Genomic DNA, 20890 nt, shown 5'->3' on the forward strand with positions numbered 1-20890 from the left:
AAAGCCATAAATGTTTCATAATTGAGCATGTAATTTGAAGTAAGAGAGCTTTTCCCTTCATCCCCTTTTACCACTGCAAATTGGAAAATACTCAAGTAATTACTCCCTTAATAGTTCAATGCTTACAACTATATATACTTTATGAACATCACACACCTTTTGCTCCCCAGAGCAATATCAAGGGGCGGGGGGGGGGGGAGCACAAAAGAACTTAACTTATACAATAACCAAACCACCCAGAGCTTTGATTCAAGATTCCTTCATTAAGCCATTAATATAATACATTGCTAAGTGGTGAGTTATCCAATTTTATGATGCCTTTCATTTCAATTCAATGGCTGCAGTTAGAACGAAAAGCCAGGATCTGCAAGATCAGCAAGATGATGTAAAACCTGACACTAGAAACATTTTTTTTTCTGCCTCCACTGTTTGTCCGAGGGCAGTCAATGCTAGAACACCAATAGGGAAGTGATTTTTAAGTCCCAGAAAGTAGCACTCATTTGTCCTTAGTCAATACACAAAAGGACAAACAAAACACTTGATGCCTGTGACCTCAAACACTTAAATAGAAAACCACAAGCCATTTTATGGTTTTCTAAACATACTCAAAGGTAGATCGCCAGAGTAACTCTACCCCACTTTAGACCACAGCACGTATTTCCCACTAGAGTTTATATATCACAATGTAGAGTATCATATATGTACTGTTTTGGCATTTGTCAGTGACAGTATTCTTATATAATTGACATATGTGGGAATCTGACATACAGAGAAAAATTTAAATCCTAAAACCCAATATTTTATTTCTAAACTTGGACACAGTGCAGAAAATCAAATGCTGAAAAATATTGATATTATGCTTTTGCAATTAGAGACGGTGTAAGTTATCCTAATAATTTAGGTTCTTCATCATTTCAGTTAACACTGTATGTTTATTATGATGGGGGTCTAATTATGCATCATTTGATATATCCTGGAGACCTCATTGCTTTTAAAAATAATTGCAGATCAATGAAATAAAGTGTTCATTTTGTGGTCTATTTATCACTGGAGGACTCTGACAGAGGGTAGGTAAGTTCATAAGAAACAGACTTATTGCTGTAAATTATATTCCTTTTGTAATTGCAGTCTATGCAGTATTTTCAAAGGCCTGAAATATAACCCCAAAATAACGTAATAATAAAATCAGTCTTCTCAAATTTTGGAACCTCAATAAAAGGTATGCAATTGTATGGAAATCAGAGATTGTAATAACAAAAGTTGATCCATCAGGTTATCAGTTTTTTCTATAAAAGAGTTCCAGAGGAACCCATTACTTTCCCCAGATGCAAAGTACTCACGCAGATAGTAATCTAATACAGATAAATGGCAAGCTAGAGTCAATCCTTCAGTAGAAACCTGGTTATTTATAAGTCTCCTTGGGAGTAAGAACATCCCAAATAAGAACAAGGAGAATGACAGAAACATTACTTAATACTAAAACAGGACAGTAAAATTCTGAGCTTGGTCCTTTTCATTTAACCATGTCAGAAAAGCCTCAAGTTTAAAACAAGCACCTGTATTAAAGAGTGTCTCCAATCACCTCACTGTTTTTGACTTGTATGGTGGCATACATAAGAACATATGTTTTTATACTCCCTCCAAGTCTTTTATACTCATTATAACAATCACTTCAATATAACCACCAGTTCAACACTCAAAATTAAGGATGCACTTTTCTTTGGAAAGAATGAGACGTCCCAAATCCATATGACAATGAAACACTGTAATAAAACCTGTATTCAATTTAACATTATCTGTTTCCAGCAGCTTGCAAATTGTTCCCAATTCCATCAGAAAAACTGACATAGATTAGAAACTCTTCTAGAAGCTCACTAAACTTTGTTTCTGAAATATACCGCTGATAGACTCTCAGTCAAAAAAAAGCCAAAGTCATCAAGGTAAAACCACCGTTTAGTGCAAACTACTCTCTCCTGTCTATGTACACATACAAACAGGACCGAACACTTTACTCAGATCCACCTTCAATTCAAACTCAAACCAACTAGGTATCGCCACTGTCAGTGCCCTGCCATACCAATGCCCATGTGTTAGGTAAATTAATGAACATACATGCACAGCAGCAGAGAGAAGAGAGAAAACCTGGGTCCTACCTTGATTGTTTTCGAGGGCTGACACTTGATGTGATGGGACACGCTGGCAGTTTGGTTCATGTTTCAGGACCCTGGACAGTGCACGTTCCCCGGTGGAGTTCAGGATGAACTAGGGATCAGGTCTCCTCTACTGGACTTCAGCTGGGCTGCTGCTGTTGCTTTTGCTGCTGCTGTTGCTTTTGCTGCTGCTGCTGCTGCTGCTTTCTCACTCCGGAGGCTGCAACGCTGTCAGATTGGAGGGATCTGTATCTCAGCCCTAAAAAAAGCATTCACTTGGTTCATCATTCTCAAAGCTCTTGGCGATATGGAATAGAAAACTAAAGACTGTTTCAATGCACTTGCACTGTACCTTTTCAGTACTGAGATGTGACAGCTTCAGAGTACAGCCAATGATCTTGGCTCTCATTCTCCTTTCAAAGGGATGAATACCAGAAAACATACAGAGATCGATTGCAGTACCACAGTTTAAAGGGACATTCTCAACTCCCCTAATTCTAACCAGTTTACACCTTTTCTTAGTGCAAAATAAATCTTTCTCTCTCTCCTTCTCTGTATCCCTCTCTCTCTCTCTCCTGATTTTTTTTTACCATAATTCATTCTCATTCTGACACTAAATTTTATTTCTTCTAGGGTAGTGCTTGCAATCAAAATACCAGTAAATGCTGGAAAGGACCTGTTGCCTAATTTAAGATTGCAGGTTTCTATATCTGTATAGTAAAGGACTGCCCTTCTCTATCAATATTTCAGAAATTCTGCAGTAATAGTCAGCCAAGACACTGAATCTTCTGTAAGCTGGGAGAAAGCCTATGATATGTTAAGAAGTTTTCAAATACAATAGTTATTGGAAGTTGTACCAAAGCCAAAAAAAATGGTTTCTTTTCTCCTCTCTTTTTTATGTTTAACCATCTATTTCCTTGATGCCATATTTGTTTTTATTTTGGGGGACAGACTGGTAGTTAGCTCATGTCTGTCCAACTTCCCAAATAGTTGCCTCTCTGTTCCAAAGAACACTGTAGGCAAATAAATCATAAATAGTTGTGAAAAAAATTTTCTGTAGAGTCGCCAGTCCCAATTGTCACATTAGCACTAAGATGCACTTATCCTAGTTGGAAATGAGAGATGGAGCAGGCTTGACTTAATGGAGGAAATTATTTTCCAATGCGTATTGTAAAATATTAGATGTGGCTTAGGCTGAGTGTGTATGTCTCAAGTAGTTTTGAAAACCGACACTTTTTACTCATCAGAAATATATCCTGCTGCTGAAATGCCAAGTTTATAAAATTCAACTGCATGAAGCTTTCAGAAAGCTTTATCAGTAGGCCAAGAACATTACAGATAAACTCTAGCATGAGAAGGAATAAACTAATAAGTTTTGTGATATAATGTAATTTATACATGATTAAAAATATATGTCTTGTTCTGAAATGGAAAAGGGATCTAAATATTCTGTACAGGAGTCTCCAAATGCTTGAGGATGCCTGAGTTTCAGGGGGTGATAGTTCTTGCAGCACAGTGGAGGTAAGGATTTGACAGAATCAAGATCAGACACTCTGAATCCAAAAAGGTTAATGGCAGGAGTGTTAGAGGAATTAACAAGATCATGGGCAAAACGATGGAGCTAATAAGAAGCAGGACAAGGCCACATCCAAGAATCTGGGGTACCAGTATCAAGGCATCACAGTGAGCACAACCAAAGGACTAAGAAATCTTGTGATTCAAAGTTCAAAATTTTAAATCACAAGTGTGGCTGCCTTTGTGGCTCACATTATATTTTTATTGGACAGGATACTTCAAATAATCCATTAAGTTAAAGAAGAATTTATGTTAAAATTTTTAAACATTTTGAATTTGAAAATAATTTTTAAATATATCAGATTTGTAGGATGCAGCTAAATCAATATTCAGAAGGAATTGTGTATATTAGAAATGCAAAAAGGCACAAAATTAATAATTAATAAGCTAAATGTTGATCTCAAAGAGTTATAAAAGAATGGTAAAATAAGCTCAAATACAGTATAGGGGAGAAAATAATATAAAGAAGGAAAGACGCTAATGAAGTAAAAAAAACAATACAAAGTATATGACCCAGTGAACAAACCCATGAAGCTTTAAACATGAAGTTAGCAGTCTGCTAATCTCTGAAGAAATGAATATCCCACACAAGTAGGGTTGACTCTGCTCCTCTTTCTTAGATAACACTTGGTAACTAGATATCTGAGGAAACTCCAAACCAAATTATCTAGGTAGTTCAGGGAGAATGGGGGTCGTGGTGAAGAAGGTATCCAGAGGGGCAGGGTATAAGTTTAGACAGAGTTCTTCATCCACATCAGAGAACTACACAGTATGGGAGGAACCATTAATACTCCAAGGACTCTTAATCAAGCACAATGAGAGAGTAAACACTTACATGTCTACCACAAAGAAGGCATGGGCAGCTAAAATGCAACCACTAAGTCACATGAGACTTCACTCCTTTCCCACAAGTTTTCAAAATTTTCTCCCATCCCCACTTGGATGGTGGTTAGAATGTAAAAAATACATTGGCATTACCATCTATAGGTAAGTGGCCAGAATCCACCTAAAATCCTCTCCCAATGTTGAATATTACAAATAAAAGGAGAAGACACACATGAAAAAGGTTGATAGTATACATCATATACTCCCTTTCCATGTCTCACAGCCTATCATTATATCAAACATTAAGTCCAAAGAAAAATCAATTGTTCAGAACAAAATACATGACCTAACTCTCCTTTTGGGTATTGTTTTCCCTTTCAGTTACATTATCTTTCCAAGAATTTTTTAAAAAATGAAAACCATAGTAAGTTTTAAACTTCTATTTCAAATATATAGATTTTTCATAATTCTGTGAAATTTGCTATCTTAATATGTTCAATTGGAATTATAACCAGAGAAGATAGAGATTTTCAAAAAGTTAGCCAAAGGCTAGAAAATTATAAGTACTGTTTAATGAGGATAAATTCATATACAATTATTCTAATTGGGACATCTTTGGTTAAATATATTCAGTGTGAAACAGCTGTAAATTTTCATCAGAGTTTTTCGTGTAGTAGGATTTTTTTTTCTAATGTTTAGATTTACTCAGAAAACACTGTATAGTGAATCATCGTGAGCTAGAAATTTTAGGAAATTTAATCCAAAGGACCAATTTCAGATTTAACCAACACTAACAATAATCATATAAAAATATGTTATTTTCAGGTTCCACAGTTTGTGGAAAATTAGAAGTGAGTCCCTTCCACACTCTTCACAAAATAATAAGGAAGATGCCTACCAATTTTAGAAAATATAACCCATGATGTTCCTTGAACAGCTATTGTTTGATCTGGGAAACAGAAATCTAGAATTGACTTAATGAAAGTATCTTTTTTAGAAAAAACATTATCACATTATCAAATAGACTCCATTACATTCTCTCTCTTTGTTTCACGCCCTGTCTGCTCTACCCCTAACCAGCTGGTCACAATGATGATCTACCAACTGAAAGCTTAGGCAAGCCCCAAGCCTTAGTCAATGAGGATGATATCTGAACGTATGTTAGACTGTTTCCTTGATATTTGGATTCCACTATAGAAAATCCAAGTTCCTAAGTAACCATAAAGGAAACCACCTCCATTTTAACCATCTTAACACCCACTGTGTATATCTCAGACTTCTGCTTGACCTGTCCACAGAGTCATTTGCATTGCTTGCTAGAACTGGAATATAATTTCAAATCATCAGCTTCATTGACTTGGAACTTAAGGCCCTCACCTAATTTCTGCCTGCTTCTTCTTTCTCCATAAATGGAATCTGCTTCTTATATCTGCTCATCTTCAGATTGTTCCCTGAATTCACTCAGGTTGATGTCAGTGGCCTCATTCTGGCCTTCACTATCTTTAAGAATTGATCTTTCCTAGAAACTAGATGAATCAGTCAAGATAGGCAAGGTTATGCTGCAATAATAAATACCTCAAAATCTCAGGGGCTTAAAATAATGAAGGTTTATTTCTCATGATGCTGTATATCAATAGAAGATTGGCAGGGAGGCTCTTCCCATATACGAGAACTCAGGCTGATGGAGAGTCCTTCTTGATATGAGCTTCAAAATCAACATGGCAGAAGGAAATAAACATGACAAATCATGCTATCACTTAAAGACTTCTGCCTAGTAATGAATGGCACATATCACCTCTTCTTGCATTACAGTGGCCAAAGCCAGTGCATGGTCACACCCAAGTTTAGGTAATAAGGAAGTAACTTCCACTATGTTCCCAAAGAGGAGTGGAATCAGAATAGAAGTGAACAATCCTAATGACAAACCACAATCCTGTTTACTGCTCTTTATTCCATACTGCAGAACCATATACCCAGCCAGCCTTAAGATACCAGCATGCTCATATTTAAGGCTCTACAGCCTGTGACAAGTTCACTTGGAAGAGATGTATGTAGATATAAGACAGAACTTCCTTATTCTGTGATCTCATTATCAACAGGGCTTTCACAGTATCTTTTTCCTGGGTTCTTCAGGAATAGGACACCGACCTATAATAATCTGTGTTTGCAGGAAAATACCAAAGTTGAATGTGAGCTAAGTGAACTGATTTTCTCTGTGCTGGTGCACTACAAAGGCCAGGGACCTTGGTCACTGGCAGGGGAGGCAGGTCTGACTACATCCAGAATGCATACTCATCCACTGTGGTATACCAATAAAACACAGATTATTTTATCCTTCTAAGCATTGTAACTTCACTAATACAACAAAATGTGAAACTCACAATTTTTATTCTTTGAATAGGAATCATTTCAATGACTGCCTGAAAGAGCCAAGCAATAGTACTATGAACACTCAAGTAGCAATAAAATGCAAATTTATGGAGAAAAGTAACATAAATATCTAAACTCACTTTTATTTTAGATAGACAATTACCACATGACTCACGGTCTACAACCTACCGCTCTAGAATCATGTCACGTAATATTTCAACTAAACAATATGTTGAAGGAATTATGAAGGTGGTAATTTAGAAAGTCATGGATGTATGTCACTCTCATCTGAGAAGCACTTGCCTTACATTTTCAATTTTCTTCCAATTTAAATAGTGAAGCATTTTATTATTCTCACTCATGAGGTATTGCCTAAAGCCAGACAGATGTGAGTAGAGATGAGAATTGCTAAGTAAGTGAGATTATTGTCTAGTCTATGCCAGTCAAGCTCTCAATCTGGCTCCCCATTCCCATATCAAATAAGAACCAACCCAACAGCCATTAACAGCAGTCAATTGTCTCTCATTGCATCTCCGTTTTTTTAAAAAAAAAATTATTGGAGCATAGTTGATTTATAATGTTGTGTTAGTTTCAGGTGTACAGCAAAGTGAATCAGTTTTATATATATATATATATATATATATATATATATATATATATATATATATATCTCCACTCTATTTTTTTTTTACATTCTTTTCCCATATACACAATTACAGAGTATTGAGTAGAGTTCCCTGTGCTATACAGCAGGTTCTTATTAGTTATTGATTTTATATACAGTAGTGTGCATATGTCAATCCCAATCTCCCATTTTATCCCTCCCCCCTTATCCTCTGGTAACCATAAGTTTGTTTTCCACATCCATGACTCTACTTCTGTTTTTTAAAAAGTTCATTTGTACCCTTTTTATTAGACTCTTCACATAAGCGATATCATATGATATTTGTCTTTCTGTGTCTGACTTACTTCACTCAGTATGACAATCTCTAGGCATTCCTTTTATTGGAGTTGGTTTCCTAAGGTTTTTCACTCTTTACTTCCCATTTCCTCTCTTGACAAGCACCACAAACACCTCAGGCTCGACATTTGGCTGACCTTGACTTTCTTTCACAACTATAATTTGTTCCTAACCTAAAGATTACCTGCTTCCAAGTACATGATACAAATATCAAATTGACCAATATTCCTGACAGTACTCACACACCTCCCTTCATCAACCAGAAACAAGCATGAACATCTCAGAAACTATTTCTTACCCAAAGTAGAGTTCCACACAAATGAAAAGACACATTATCTCTGCTAATATCACAACATTATCTCTGCTAATGTCATTCAGTCTTTTGCTTTCATTTTTAATGGTGACATTTATGTTTTGTAGAATAACTCTCCTTGTGAAACTGCCAGCTGAAAATATGATCCAAACCCTAAATTTATAGAACACAAAAAGAGACAGCCACGATTCCTTCATGAGAGATTTTTGGAGCTCTCCTCACCCCTAGTTCTCTAGTTGAAATAATTCAGCAAACAGGACCCCCAAAAGTGTTATAGAAATGGCCAGTTCTATATACAAATGTTTCCATGAATACATAGAATGGATAGAAATAAACACTGGAGGTAACTCCTCGTATAAGCATAACAATTTCTGCTCCTCAGCTGCTGACAAATGCCTTCCATAAATCCTCTCTATGACCAAAGTCACAAATCATTGTGAAGACACAAATACATATGTAAAATCCACTGTATTATAGACCCCCAGGCACCCAGGAACAGACTACTTCACCCAGTTCAGCTATTAGTGACAACAGTCCCCCAGGCCACACTACCCTATTCTAAAGTTCCAGGATCTGACTATCTGGAAGTTTGACTATAGCTCCCTGCTCACCATTCCTCTTCTTCTGAATCCTTCCTGTTCTGAGGTCAGTCCCAACATGTATGACCTGCAAGGAGTTCACATTCAAGACAGATAATCGATGAGCACGATAAAGCAATCCTTATTATTATGTAGAGAGCTTTGGCAGGCATTCAGACCTGGAACCCACTGCATGCCCCATACCTCCCATAACAAGTATGTGGAATCTTTGATTTCCAGGACATAGTCCCCTTTCTTTCACACTGTAAACAGACAGTAAACAGACATCTTCAACAGCAGGTAGTGTCCAACTCGGGGGACTAACTTCCATGTTTGCAGCAAGAAAGAGGCGCCACAGCAGCTGTGGTCTGTAACTTCAGCATTTCGAATATTCTATAAGAGAACAAAGTGCTCACTTGGAAATTTTCTTCCATCTCAACAAAATTATTGTCTAGAAGACAAGTCTTCTGGAATAAATCCAAGCAGAAGCCTTAAAACGAGTGAAATGTTTGTAATCTTTGGGGTGTGCTATTAAAGGACCCAAATTCAAAATATCTCCTCTTTCATCCTAGCCATTGCACCATTCCAGGAGGATCCTAAAATCAAAGCTAAAAGGACTACTTTTGAACTTCTGCAAAAAGACTGGGGAAATGCTAATGGTATTCCCTCCCTTCCATTCCCAGTCATTACACATCCTTCCATGGTTGTCTAAAATGCTCTCTTTCCTCTATTTTTCTTCCTGATTTGCCCAAATAAAGCTGACCTCTTCCTCCTCACATTTTATCTTTGCCTCTTTTATCATATTAATCTACATTCTTATTTTTTTCAGTAACTTACTTCTGTATTACTTTATGTCTATTAATTTGCCCAGAAGTTCTTTGAGCAATATGATTAGAGGTCAAAATTCTTCATATACCATGAAATACTTTAGTGCGCACTATATACACAGAAGATCGATAATTGTATGTTAATAAATTGACGGTTAAACAAAGTCTGTTCATTAAGTTTACAAATAAATAAGTCACATTTAACTTTGCTCAGAGCACTTCCGGTGGAATGACAGAAGAGACATCAGATTTCAGTGGGTCAAAGGTGAATAAAAGGTGAGAAAATAGACATGGAGAATATAAACCACTCTTATGAAACAGCTGTGAAGAGAAGAAATACACACTTGGACAAGGTAATAGCGCCATGTAAATAAAAATTATTACTACAATTAAATCATAAAGTCTATAGAAACTACTAAATTTTTCTTTTCTCTAAAAATAATACTAAATCTTTCTGTCCTCTCCACCTAACAAATATATCAGATACGAGTCAGCATGGGAACTAAACAGCAGATGTGGTACTGAGCTTATTAGAAAATTTAAGCAAAATACACAGTGTCTGCAGTAACAGTTAAAAAAGGAGGCAGCAACACCAAAGAAGCTGTGTTTTATTCTAAATTTTGCAAAAAAAAAAGTTTCTTCTACAGTATTCTTCTTTTTATAGTATGAAAGTTTATTGTAATTAGGCGGTAAGCCAGTTCAATATTAGTGTTAGTTCCTTTTGTGCCCCTAAGAATTAAACAATGCAATAACTTAGAATAAAAATATCCTAAAAAGATGTTTCCCACTGAGAAATTTTTATCGAAGGACTGCTTGAATTCTAACAGCTTCAAACACAATAGTTAAAGCATTCATTGGTTGATGGAGAAAACATTTTGTGTACCTACTATGGTATAAACAACATGCTAGGCACTAGCAGTACAAAAGTGAGCAATAATAATCCTCTTCATTGAGCTCACATTCAAATATGGGGGAGACAAGGTCGAATGGTGGTGTCAAATATGGTGCAACCAGCTCTGAGATTATGTGGTCAAAGAAGGCTTCTGAGAGAACATGCCACATGAGCTGAATCATCAAAGGTGAGACATGAGAGTTTGCCAGGTAGAAAAGCAGAAAGAAACAGTAAAAGGTAACGCAGCAATTTTCAGAGGAAATCTGAGGGGATGGCGTTAAGATTACTGGTGGCAAGATCATTTTATATGAGGATGAGCTTTCTATTTCCAATGAGATTGGAAAGAAAGAAGCTCATGGGAAGTCAGTTGCAGACGTTGTCTCTGTATCAAGGTGAGAACTTGAAGTACATGAACAGATTCCAGGTTAGCATATTCTGTTGAGAATGAAGGAGGCAGAGGGCTGCGCTAGAGAAGGGTAATAAAGGGTTAAAGGTTGAAAGAGCTACAGAGAAGAATTGAGCACAGTGGGCCAAAGATAAACAAAAAGATGTATTAGAGAAATGCCTACTCAGGTCTGCTGCCCATTTTATAATTGGGTTTTTTACATCGAATCACTAGGTTACACACCTGAAACTAATATAATATTGTAAGTCAATTATAATGCAATTTAAAAACAAAAAAGAAAAGTAATGGCCTGATCCTTTGGTTACAATCTAAAAAAAAGGGATACCTGTTTTTCAAAATAGAAAAAAATAATAAAATAAAATAGATGTACTAGAAGAATAAGGGTCCAGTTGAAAAGGCCACAGAAGTAATTCCAAAGAGTGCTTTTGGATGAATACCAAGGTAAACTTGGTAGAAGACCAGCACCCTGCATGGCATGGGTTAAGATCACCAGAGCTTCAAGTTCTCACTCCATTCTCACAGATGGCCTAAAATGTCCATACTACTCACTTAAGTGTTTAAGACATTTCAGTTCTCCTTTAAAATATAAAAAAGGGCAGGGGAGACCTTCAAGATGGCAGAGGAGCAAGACGTGGAGATCACCTTCCTCCCCACAGATACACCAGAAATACATATACACGTGGAACAACTCCTACAGAACACCTACTGAACGCTGGCAGAAGACCTCAGACCTCCCAAAAGGCAAGAAACACCCCATGTACCTGGATAGGGCAAAAGAAAAAAGGAAAAACAGAGACAAAAGAATAGGGATGGGACCTGCACCAGTGGGAGGGAGCTGTGAAGGAGGAAAGATTTCCACACACTAGGAAGCCCCTTCACTGGAGGAGACGCGGGTGGCGGGGGGGAAGCTTCGGAGCCACTGAGGAGAGCGCAGCAACAGGGTGCGGAGGGCAACGTGGAGAGATTCCCGCACAGAGGATCGGTGCCGGCCACCACTCACCACACCAAGAGGCTTGCCTGCTCAGCCGCTGGGAGCTGAGGCTCGGTCAGATCCCAGGGAGAGGACTGCGGTTGGCTACGTAAACACAGCCTGAAGGGGGTTAGTGTGCCACGGCTAGCCGGGAGGGAGTCCAGGAAAAAATTTGGACCTGCCTAAGAGGCAAGAGACCATTGTTTCCTGGTGCACGAGGAGAGGGGATTCAGAGTGCTGATTAAAGGAGCTCCAGAGACGGGCGTGAGCCGCGGCTAAAAGCGCGGACCCCAGAGACGGGCATGAGACGCTAAGGCTGCTGCCGCTGCCACCAAGAAGCCTGTGTGCGAGCACAGGTCGCTCTCCACACCCGCTTCCGGGGAGCCTGTGCAGCCCGCCACTGCCAGGGTCCCGGGATCCAGGGACAACTTCCCCGGGAGAACGCACGGCGAGCCTCAGGCTGGTGCAACGTTACGCCGGCGTCTGCCGCCGCAGGCTCACCCCGCATCCGCACCCCTCCCTCCCCCAGGCCTGAGTGAGCCAGAGCCCCTGAATCAGCGGCTCCTTTAACCCCGTCCTGTCTGAGCAAAGAACAGACACCCTCAGGTGACCTACACGCAGAGGCAGGGCCAAATCCAAAGCTGACCCCTGGGAGCTGTGAGAACAAAGAAGAGAAAGGGAAATCTCTCCCAGCAGCCTCAGGAGCAGCGGATTAAAGCTCCACAATCAACTTGATGTACCTGCATCTATGGAATACCTGAATAGACAACCAATCATCCAAAAATTGAGGCAGTGGACTTTTGGAGCAACTGTAGACGTGGGGTTTGCTTTCTGCTTCTAATTTGTTCCTGATTTTATGTTTATCTTAGTTTAGTATTTAGAGTTGCTTATCATTGGTAGATTTGTTTACTGACCTGGTTGCTCTCTTCCTCTTTTTTTTTTTTTAATATATATAGATGTATATTTCTTTCCCTTTTTCTCTTTTTGTCAGTATGTATGTGTATGTTTCTTTGTGTGATTTTGTCTGTATAGCTTTGTTTTTACCATTTGTCCTAGGGTTCTGTCTGTCCGTTATTTGGGTTTTTTTGTATTGTTTTTGTGCTTGTTATCACTGGTGGATTTGTTTTCTGCTTTGGTTACTCTCTTCTTTCTTTCTTTCTTTTTTTTTCTCTTTTTTTATTACTTCTTACTTTTTTATTTTTAATAATTGTATTTTATTTTCTCTTTTTTTCTTTTTTTTCCCTCTTTTCTTCTGAGCTGTATGGCTGACACGGTCCTGGTGCTCTGGCCAGGTGTCAGGCCTGTGCCTCTGATGTGGGAGAGCCGAGTTCAGGATATGGGTCCCCCAGAGACCTGCCGGCTCCACGTAATATCAAATGGAGAAAGCTCTCCGAGAGATCTCCATCTAAACGCTAAGACCCTAGTCCACTCAATGACCAGCAAACTACAGTGCTGGACACCATATGCCAAACAACTAGCAAGACAGGAACACGACCCCACCCATTAGCAGAGAGGCTGCCTAAAATCATAATAAGGTCACAGAAAACCCAAAACACACCACCAAAGGAGGTCCTGCCCACCAGAAAGAAAAGATCCAGCCTCATCCACCAGAACACAGGCACCAGTCCCCTCCACAGGAAGCCTACACAACCCATTAAATGAACCTTAGCCACAAGGGGCAGACACCAAAAACAACAGGAACTACGAACCTGCAGCCTGTGAAATGGAGACCCCAAACGCAGTAAGTTAAGCAAAATGAGAAGACACAGAAACACACAGTAGATGAAGGAGCAAGGTAAAAACCCACCAGACCAAACAGATGAAGAGGACGTAGGCAGTCTACCTTAAAAGGAACTCAGAGTAATGATAGTAAAGATTATCCAAAATTTTGGAAAAAGAATGTGGAAAAGAAACATTTAACAAGCACCTAGAAGTAAAGAGCAAACAAACAATGATGAACAACACAATAAATGAAATTTTAACATCTCTAGAAAGAATCAAGAACAGAATAACTGAGGCAGAAGAATGGATAAGTGACCTGGAAGATAAAATAGTGGAAATAACTACCGTGCAACAGAAAAACGAATGAAAAGAATTGAGGACAGTCTCAGAGACCTCTGGGATAATATTAAATGCAGCAACATTCAAATTATAGGGGTCCCAGAGGAAGAAGAGAAAAAGAAAGGGACTTAGAAAATATTTGAAGAGATTATGGTTGAAAACTTCCCTAATATGGGAAAAGAAATAGTCAACTCCAGGAAGCACAGAGAGTCCCATACCGGATAAATCCAAGGAGAAACATGCCAAGACACATATTACTCAAACTATCAAAAATTAAATACAAAGAAAAAATGTTAAAAGCAGCGAGGGAAAAATAACAAATGACATACAAGGGAATCCCCACAAGGTTAACAGCTGATCTTTCAGCAGAAACTCTGCAAGCCAGAAGGGAGTGGCAGGACATATTCAAAGTGATAAAAGGGAAAAACCTACAACCAAGATTACTCTACCCAGCAAGGATCTCATTCAGAGTTGACAGAGAAATTAAAACCTTTACAGACAAGCAACAGCTAAGAGAATTCAGCACCACCAAACCAGCTTTACAACAAATGCTAAAGGAACTTCTCTACGCAGGAAGCACAAGAGAAGGAAAAGACATGCAATAACAAACCCAAAACAATTAACAAAATAGTAATAGGAACATACATATCGATAATTACCTTAAATGTAAATGGATTAAATGCTCCAACAAAAAGACACACACTTGCTGAATGGATACAAAAATGAGACCTGTATATATGCTGTCTACAAGACACCCACTTCAGACCTAAGGACACATACAGACTGAAAGTGAGGGGATAGAAAAAGATATTCCATACAAATGGAAATCAAAAGAAAGCTGGAGTAGCAATTCTCATATCAGACAAAATAGACTTTAAAATAAAGACTATTACAAGAGACAAAGAAGGACACTACATAATGATCAAGGGATCAATCCAAAAATAAGATATAACAATTGTAAATATTTATGCACGCAACATAGGAGCACCTCAATGCATAAGGCAAATGCTAACAGCCATAAAAGGGGAAATCAACAGTAACACAATAATAGTAGGGGAATTTAACACCTCACCTTCACCCATGGACAGATCATCCAAAATTAAAATAAATAAGGAAACACAAGCTTTAAATGATACATTAAACAAGATGGACTTAATTGATATTTATAGGACATTCCATCCAAAAACAACATAATACACTTTCTTCTCAAGCGCTCATGGAACATTCAACAGGATAGATCATATCTTGGGTCACAAATCAAGCCTTGGTAAATTTAAGAAAATTGAAACCATATCAAGTATCTTTTGTGACCACAATGCTATGAGACTACATATCAATTACAGGAAAATATCTGTAAAAAATACAAACACGTGGATGCTAAACGATACACTACTTAATAACAAAGAGATCACTGAAGAAATCATAGAGGAAATCAAAAAATACCTACAAATAAATGACAATGAAAACACGACGACCCAAAACCTATGGGATGCAGCAAAAGCAGTTCTAAGAGGGAAGTTCATAGCAATACAGTCCTAGCTCAAAAATCAAGAACATCTCAAATAAACAACCTAACCTTACACTTAAAGCAGTTAGAGAAAGAAGAAGAACAACAAAAAAAAACCCAAAGTTAGCACAAGGAAAGAAATCATAAAGATCAGATGAGAAATAAATGAAAAAGAAATGAAGGAAACAGTAGCAAAGATCACTAAAACTAAAAGCTGTATCTTTGAGAATATAAACAAAATTGATAAACCATTAGCCAGACTCATCAAAAAAAAAAGGGAGAAGACGCAAATCAATAGAATTAGAAATGAAAAAGGAGAAGTAACAACTGACAGTGCAGAAATACAAAGGATAATGAGAGACTACTCCAAGCAACTATATGCCAATATAATGGACAACCTGGAAGAAATTGACAAGTTCTTGGAAAAACACAACCTTCTGAGACTGAACCAGGAAGAAATAGAAAATATAAACAGACCAATCACAAGCACTGAAATTGAGACTGTGATTAAAAATCTTCCAACAAACAAAAGCCTAGGACCAGAAGGCTTCACAGGCAAATTCTAAAAACATTTAGAGAAGAGCTAACACCTATCCTTCTCAAACTCTTCCAAAATATAACAGAAGGAGGAACACTCCCCAACTCATTCTACGAGGCCACCATCACCCTGATACCAAAACCAGACAAAGCTGTCACAAAGAAAGAAAACTACAGGCCAATATCACTGATGAACACAGATGCAAAAATCGCCAACAGAATACTAGCAAACAGAATCCAACAGCACATTAAAAGGATCATACACCATGATCAAGTGGGGTTTATCCCAGGAATGCAAATATTCTTCAATATACATAAATCAATCAATGTGATACACCATATTAACAAACTGAAAGAGAAAAACCATATGATCATCTCAATAGATGCAGAGAAAGCTTTCAACAGAATTCAACACCCATTTATGATAAAAACCCTTCAGACTGTGGGCATAGAGGGAACGTACCTCAATGTAATAAAGACGATATATGACAAACCCACAGCCAAAATTGTTCTCATTGGTGAAAAACTGAAGTCATTTCCACTAAGATCAGGAACAAGACAAGGCTGTCCACTCTCACCACTATTATCCAACAGAGTTTTGGAAGTCTTAGCCACAGCAATCAGAGAAGAAAAAGAAATAAAAGGAATCCAAATCAAAAAAGAAGAAGTAAAACTGTCACTGTTTGCAGATGACATGATACTACATATAGAGAATCCTAAAGATACAACCAAAAAGCTACTAGAGCTAATAAACGAATTTGATAAAGTAGCAGGATACAAAATTAATGCACAGAAATCTCTTGCATTCCTATACACTAATGATGAAAAATCTGAAAGAGAAATTAAGGAAACACTCCCATTTACCACTGCAACAAAAAAATAAAATACCTAGGAATAAACCTACCTAAGGAGACAAAAGGCCTGTAAGGAGAAAACTATAAAACACTGTTGAAAGAAATTAAAGATGATACAAACAGATGGAGAGATATACCATGTTCTTGGATTGGAAGAATCAACATTGTGAAAATGACTCTACTACCCAAAGCAATCTACAGATTCAATGCAATCCCTATCAAATTATCAATGGCATTTTTCACAGAGCTAGAACAAAAAACTTCACAATTTCTATGGAAACAAAAAAGACCCTGAACAGCCAAAGCAATCTTGAGAAAGAAAAACGGAGCTGGAGGAATCAGACGCCTGCACTTCAGACTATACTACAAAGCTACAGTAATCAAGACAGTATGGTACTGGCACAAAAACAGAAATGTAGATCAATGGAACAGGAGAGAAAGCCCAGAGATAAACCTATGCACATATGGTCACCTTATTTTTGATAAAGGAGGCAAGAATATACAATGATGAAAAGACACCCTCTTCAATAAGTGGTGCTGGAAAAACTTTACAGCTACATGTAAAAAAAATGAAATTAGAGCACTCCCTAACACCATACACAAAATTAAACTCAAAATGGATCAAAGACCTAAATGTAAGGCCAGACACTATCAAACTCTTAGAGGAAAACATAGGCAGAACACTCTATGACATAAATCACAGCAAGATCCTTTTGGACCCAACTCGTAGAGAAATGAAAATAAAGATAAACAAATGGGACCTAATGAAACTTAAAAGCTTCTGCACAGCAAAGGAAACCATAAAGAAGCTGAAAAGACAACGCAGAGAATGGGAGAAAATATTTGCAAATGAAGCAACTGACAAAGGATTAACCTCCAAAATTTACAAGCAGCTCCTGTGACTCAATATCAAAAAAACAAACAACCCAGTCTAAAAACGGGCAGAAGACCTAAATAGACATTTCTCCAAAGAAGATATACAGATTGCCAACAAACACATGAAAGGATGCTCCACATCACTAATCATTAGAGAAATGCAAATCAAACTACAATGAGGTATCACCTCACACCAGTCAGAATGGCCATCAACAAAAAATCAACAAACAATAAATGCTGGAGAGGGTGTGGAAAAAGGGAAGCCTCTTGCACTGTTGGCGGGAATGTAAATTGATACAGCCACTATGGTGAGCAGTAAGGAGGTTCCTTAAAAAACTAAAAATAGAGCTACCATATGACCCAGCAATCCCACTACTGGGCATATACCCTGAGAAAACCATAATTCACAAAGATTCATTTACCACAATGTTCACTGCAGCTGTGTTTACAATAGCCAGGACATGGAAACAACCTAAGTGTCCATCAACAGATGAATGGATAAAGAAGATGTGGCACATGTATACAATGGAATATTACTCAGCCATAAAAAGCAATGAACTTGAATTATTTGTAGTGAGGTGGATGGACATAGAGTCTGTCTTACAGAGTGAAGTAAAGTCAGAAAGAGGAAAACAAATACTGTATGCTAACACATATATATGGACTATGAAAAAAAAAGTGGTTCTGAAGAACCTAAGGGCAGGACAGGAATAAAGACACAGACGTAGAGAATGAACTTGAATTATTTGTAGTGAGGTGGATGGACATAGAGTCTGTCTTACAGAGTGAAGTAAAGTCAGAAAGAGGAAAACAAATACTGTATGCTAACACATATATATGGACTATGAAAAAAAAAGTGGTTCTGAAGAACCTAAGGGCAGGACAGGAATAAAGACACAGACGTAGAGAATGGACTTGAGGACTTGAGGGGGAAGGGTAAGCTGGGACGAAGTGAGAGAGTGGCATGGACATATATACACTACCAAATGTAAAATAGATAGCTAGTGGGAAGCAGCCGCATAGCACAGGAGAACAGCTCGGTGCTTTGTGACCAGCTAGAGGGGTGGGATAGGGAGGGTGGGAGGGAGATGCAAGAGGGAGGAGATATGGGGATATATGTATAGCTGATTCACTTTGTTATAAAGCATAAACTAACACACCATTGTAAAGCAATGATACTCCAATAAAGTTGTTAGAAAAAATTAATAAGATGTTAAATATAAAAATATAAAAAAGGGTAAATGCAGAAAAAGATATCAAATTGCATATAGGCATTTAATTTTGCTGCCTCCAGAAAATCCGCCTGTGTAATAAAGAGATATTGTTTAATTATAGTTAGTGCTCATAAAATTGTTACTTATGCTAATACATAATATGTATGTTATTGTGCCTCTTCAGTGAATTTATAAATATTACTTTTTTAATTTCTCAGTTCTGTTTGCCAATACAATCAACATCATTAGATGTGACCCATATGAACAATAGCTCGTTGGGGTCCCCAGTTTAAAAAAACGTTAAGATTTATGAGTTTTGTTCTTCAACAAAAATGTTTAAGAACCACTGGTTTAGGGTAGGGAGGAAAGTGGCTATGGAGGTCATTAAGCTGTTTTTTTTAATGTCAGGTGCTATGGAAATGTATAACCAACCACTCATGCAGCCCCTTGGATCATCTCATTTACAGATGAGAAAAATGAAATTCAGAGACAGTAAGGCAAATAGTTAGGGAAGAGGTCTGAAATGATACCAGCGATTAGTGGCAAAGTTAGTTCAAGAGTCTGTGTCTCTGTCCTGTCACCTGCTTCTTCTGTGCCATGCTGGATTCTCAACCTCAGTTTTCTAACCTATATATCATTTTTTTATGAATGGATGTTGTGTATGTACACATGGGGTGTGTATGTGTTTGTGTGTGTGTAAAATTTTACTAGAAATGACAATCTTTTCCTTCCAGTTTTCACTCCTTAGAAAATTTGTTCTCATAAGCCACTAGTAAGGACGAAACAGACCCCAGGAGCCCATTCTTCCCGGTTATAGCTAAAGGGATTAGCTATAGACATACAAACAAAACACACTTCTCTTTCTGGAATTTAGAATTGGAAAATAGAAAAAACTGTCACTGACTACTGAGAATTTAAACCAGAAAAACTGAATACTTGGGATTGGGGCCAGGGCAACAGCATCTGGGTGAGACTTGCCAAGACCAAGAAAATGTAAACAGCAGTGGCAGAAAAGACAAGATATGCAGGGAAACACAGGGGAGTGAGTTGGCTCCCAATTCTCCAGTTTCTGATTCCAGAGCCCTGTTAAGGCCCAACAATGCTTCCTTATTTTGGTTTCCATAAAGTTTTCTTTGATTTGTCAATATTGCTTTATCTACTCTGATTAGGTTTTCTTTACTTGCAATTCTGCAACCCTGCGTGAGGACAAATGTGCATATTCACATATCCCCTACCTTGGTCATGATGAGGGACAGCTGAGAGTGGGTGGTGAGGGCGGGCAAAACCTAAAGGAGAGCAGCGGCTAAGGCACAGAGCTCTGCAGAGAGAACAGAGATGCTTGTTCACAGTTGGCAGTGTGAGAGATCACATCAGAGATTTGTAGTTTGGCCCAAAAATGTAGTGGTCACTTTCATTGGAAAATTGGAGTTAGACATATTGATAACACATTGTAAGGTCTTCATAAATAATTGTTAAATTAAAAAATGAAAGCGCAACCCACTTGTTGCCAACTCTGGCTCATTGTTAAGTGCGCCTGGAAAGCCTCTTACAGAAAACTTCTTATTCAGTTGGTCTTAGGTGAGGCCCATGTGAAGGTTTTATTTTTAAAAGCCCCCCTCCACTCCCGCCACCAGCTGATGTTAGTGTAGGATAGTGAAAGCACACTAGAACCCCAGAGGAGGAACTCTATAGAAAGAAAAAAAAAACCTTGCAGAAATTTCCACCTACTTTAATTTCAGAAACACCTACTTTAATTTCAGAAAGGGAAGGTAAAAGTGGTGTTTATGCTAAAGAGGAAAAGAGACATTTTACTGGATAAATTCTAGAATGTTCTTTAGAAGGAGCGTAAAGACTGGAGCAGTCAACTAGCAAAGAGCTAAGAAAGAGTGTCAAATCAATGGGATATCCAAACGAGGAAAACACTTGAAAGAATGGAACAAGTAGCTGTGCTAGCAACTCCAGTAACATTGGGTA

At 38.0% G+C, this 20890-nt stretch overlaps 1 protein-coding gene across 14 annotated transcripts in view; it reads right to left on the reverse strand.

Annotated features, from left to right (window-relative positions):
• The window catches only part of DPP10 (dipeptidyl peptidase like 10), a 1578941-nt gene that overhangs the window by 1277265 nt on the left and 280786 nt on the right, over positions 1 to 20890 (reverse strand). For all 14 annotated transcript variants that reach the window (XM_079923993.1, XM_079923994.1, XM_079923998.1 and 11 more), the window contains one exon: positions 2154 to 2409. In XM_079923993.1, the coding sequence (XP_079780119.1) occupies positions 2154 to 2213 (60 nt within the window). In that variant the 5' untranslated portion in view covers positions 2214 to 2409. The remainder of the gene's footprint in view (positions 1 to 2153; positions 2410 to 20890) is intronic.

Source organism: Stenella coeruleoalba, assembly GCF_951394435.1.
Source record: "Stenella coeruleoalba genome assembly, chromosome: 6".
Lineage (NCBI taxonomy): Eukaryota > Metazoa > Chordata > Mammalia > Artiodactyla > Delphinidae > Stenella > Stenella coeruleoalba.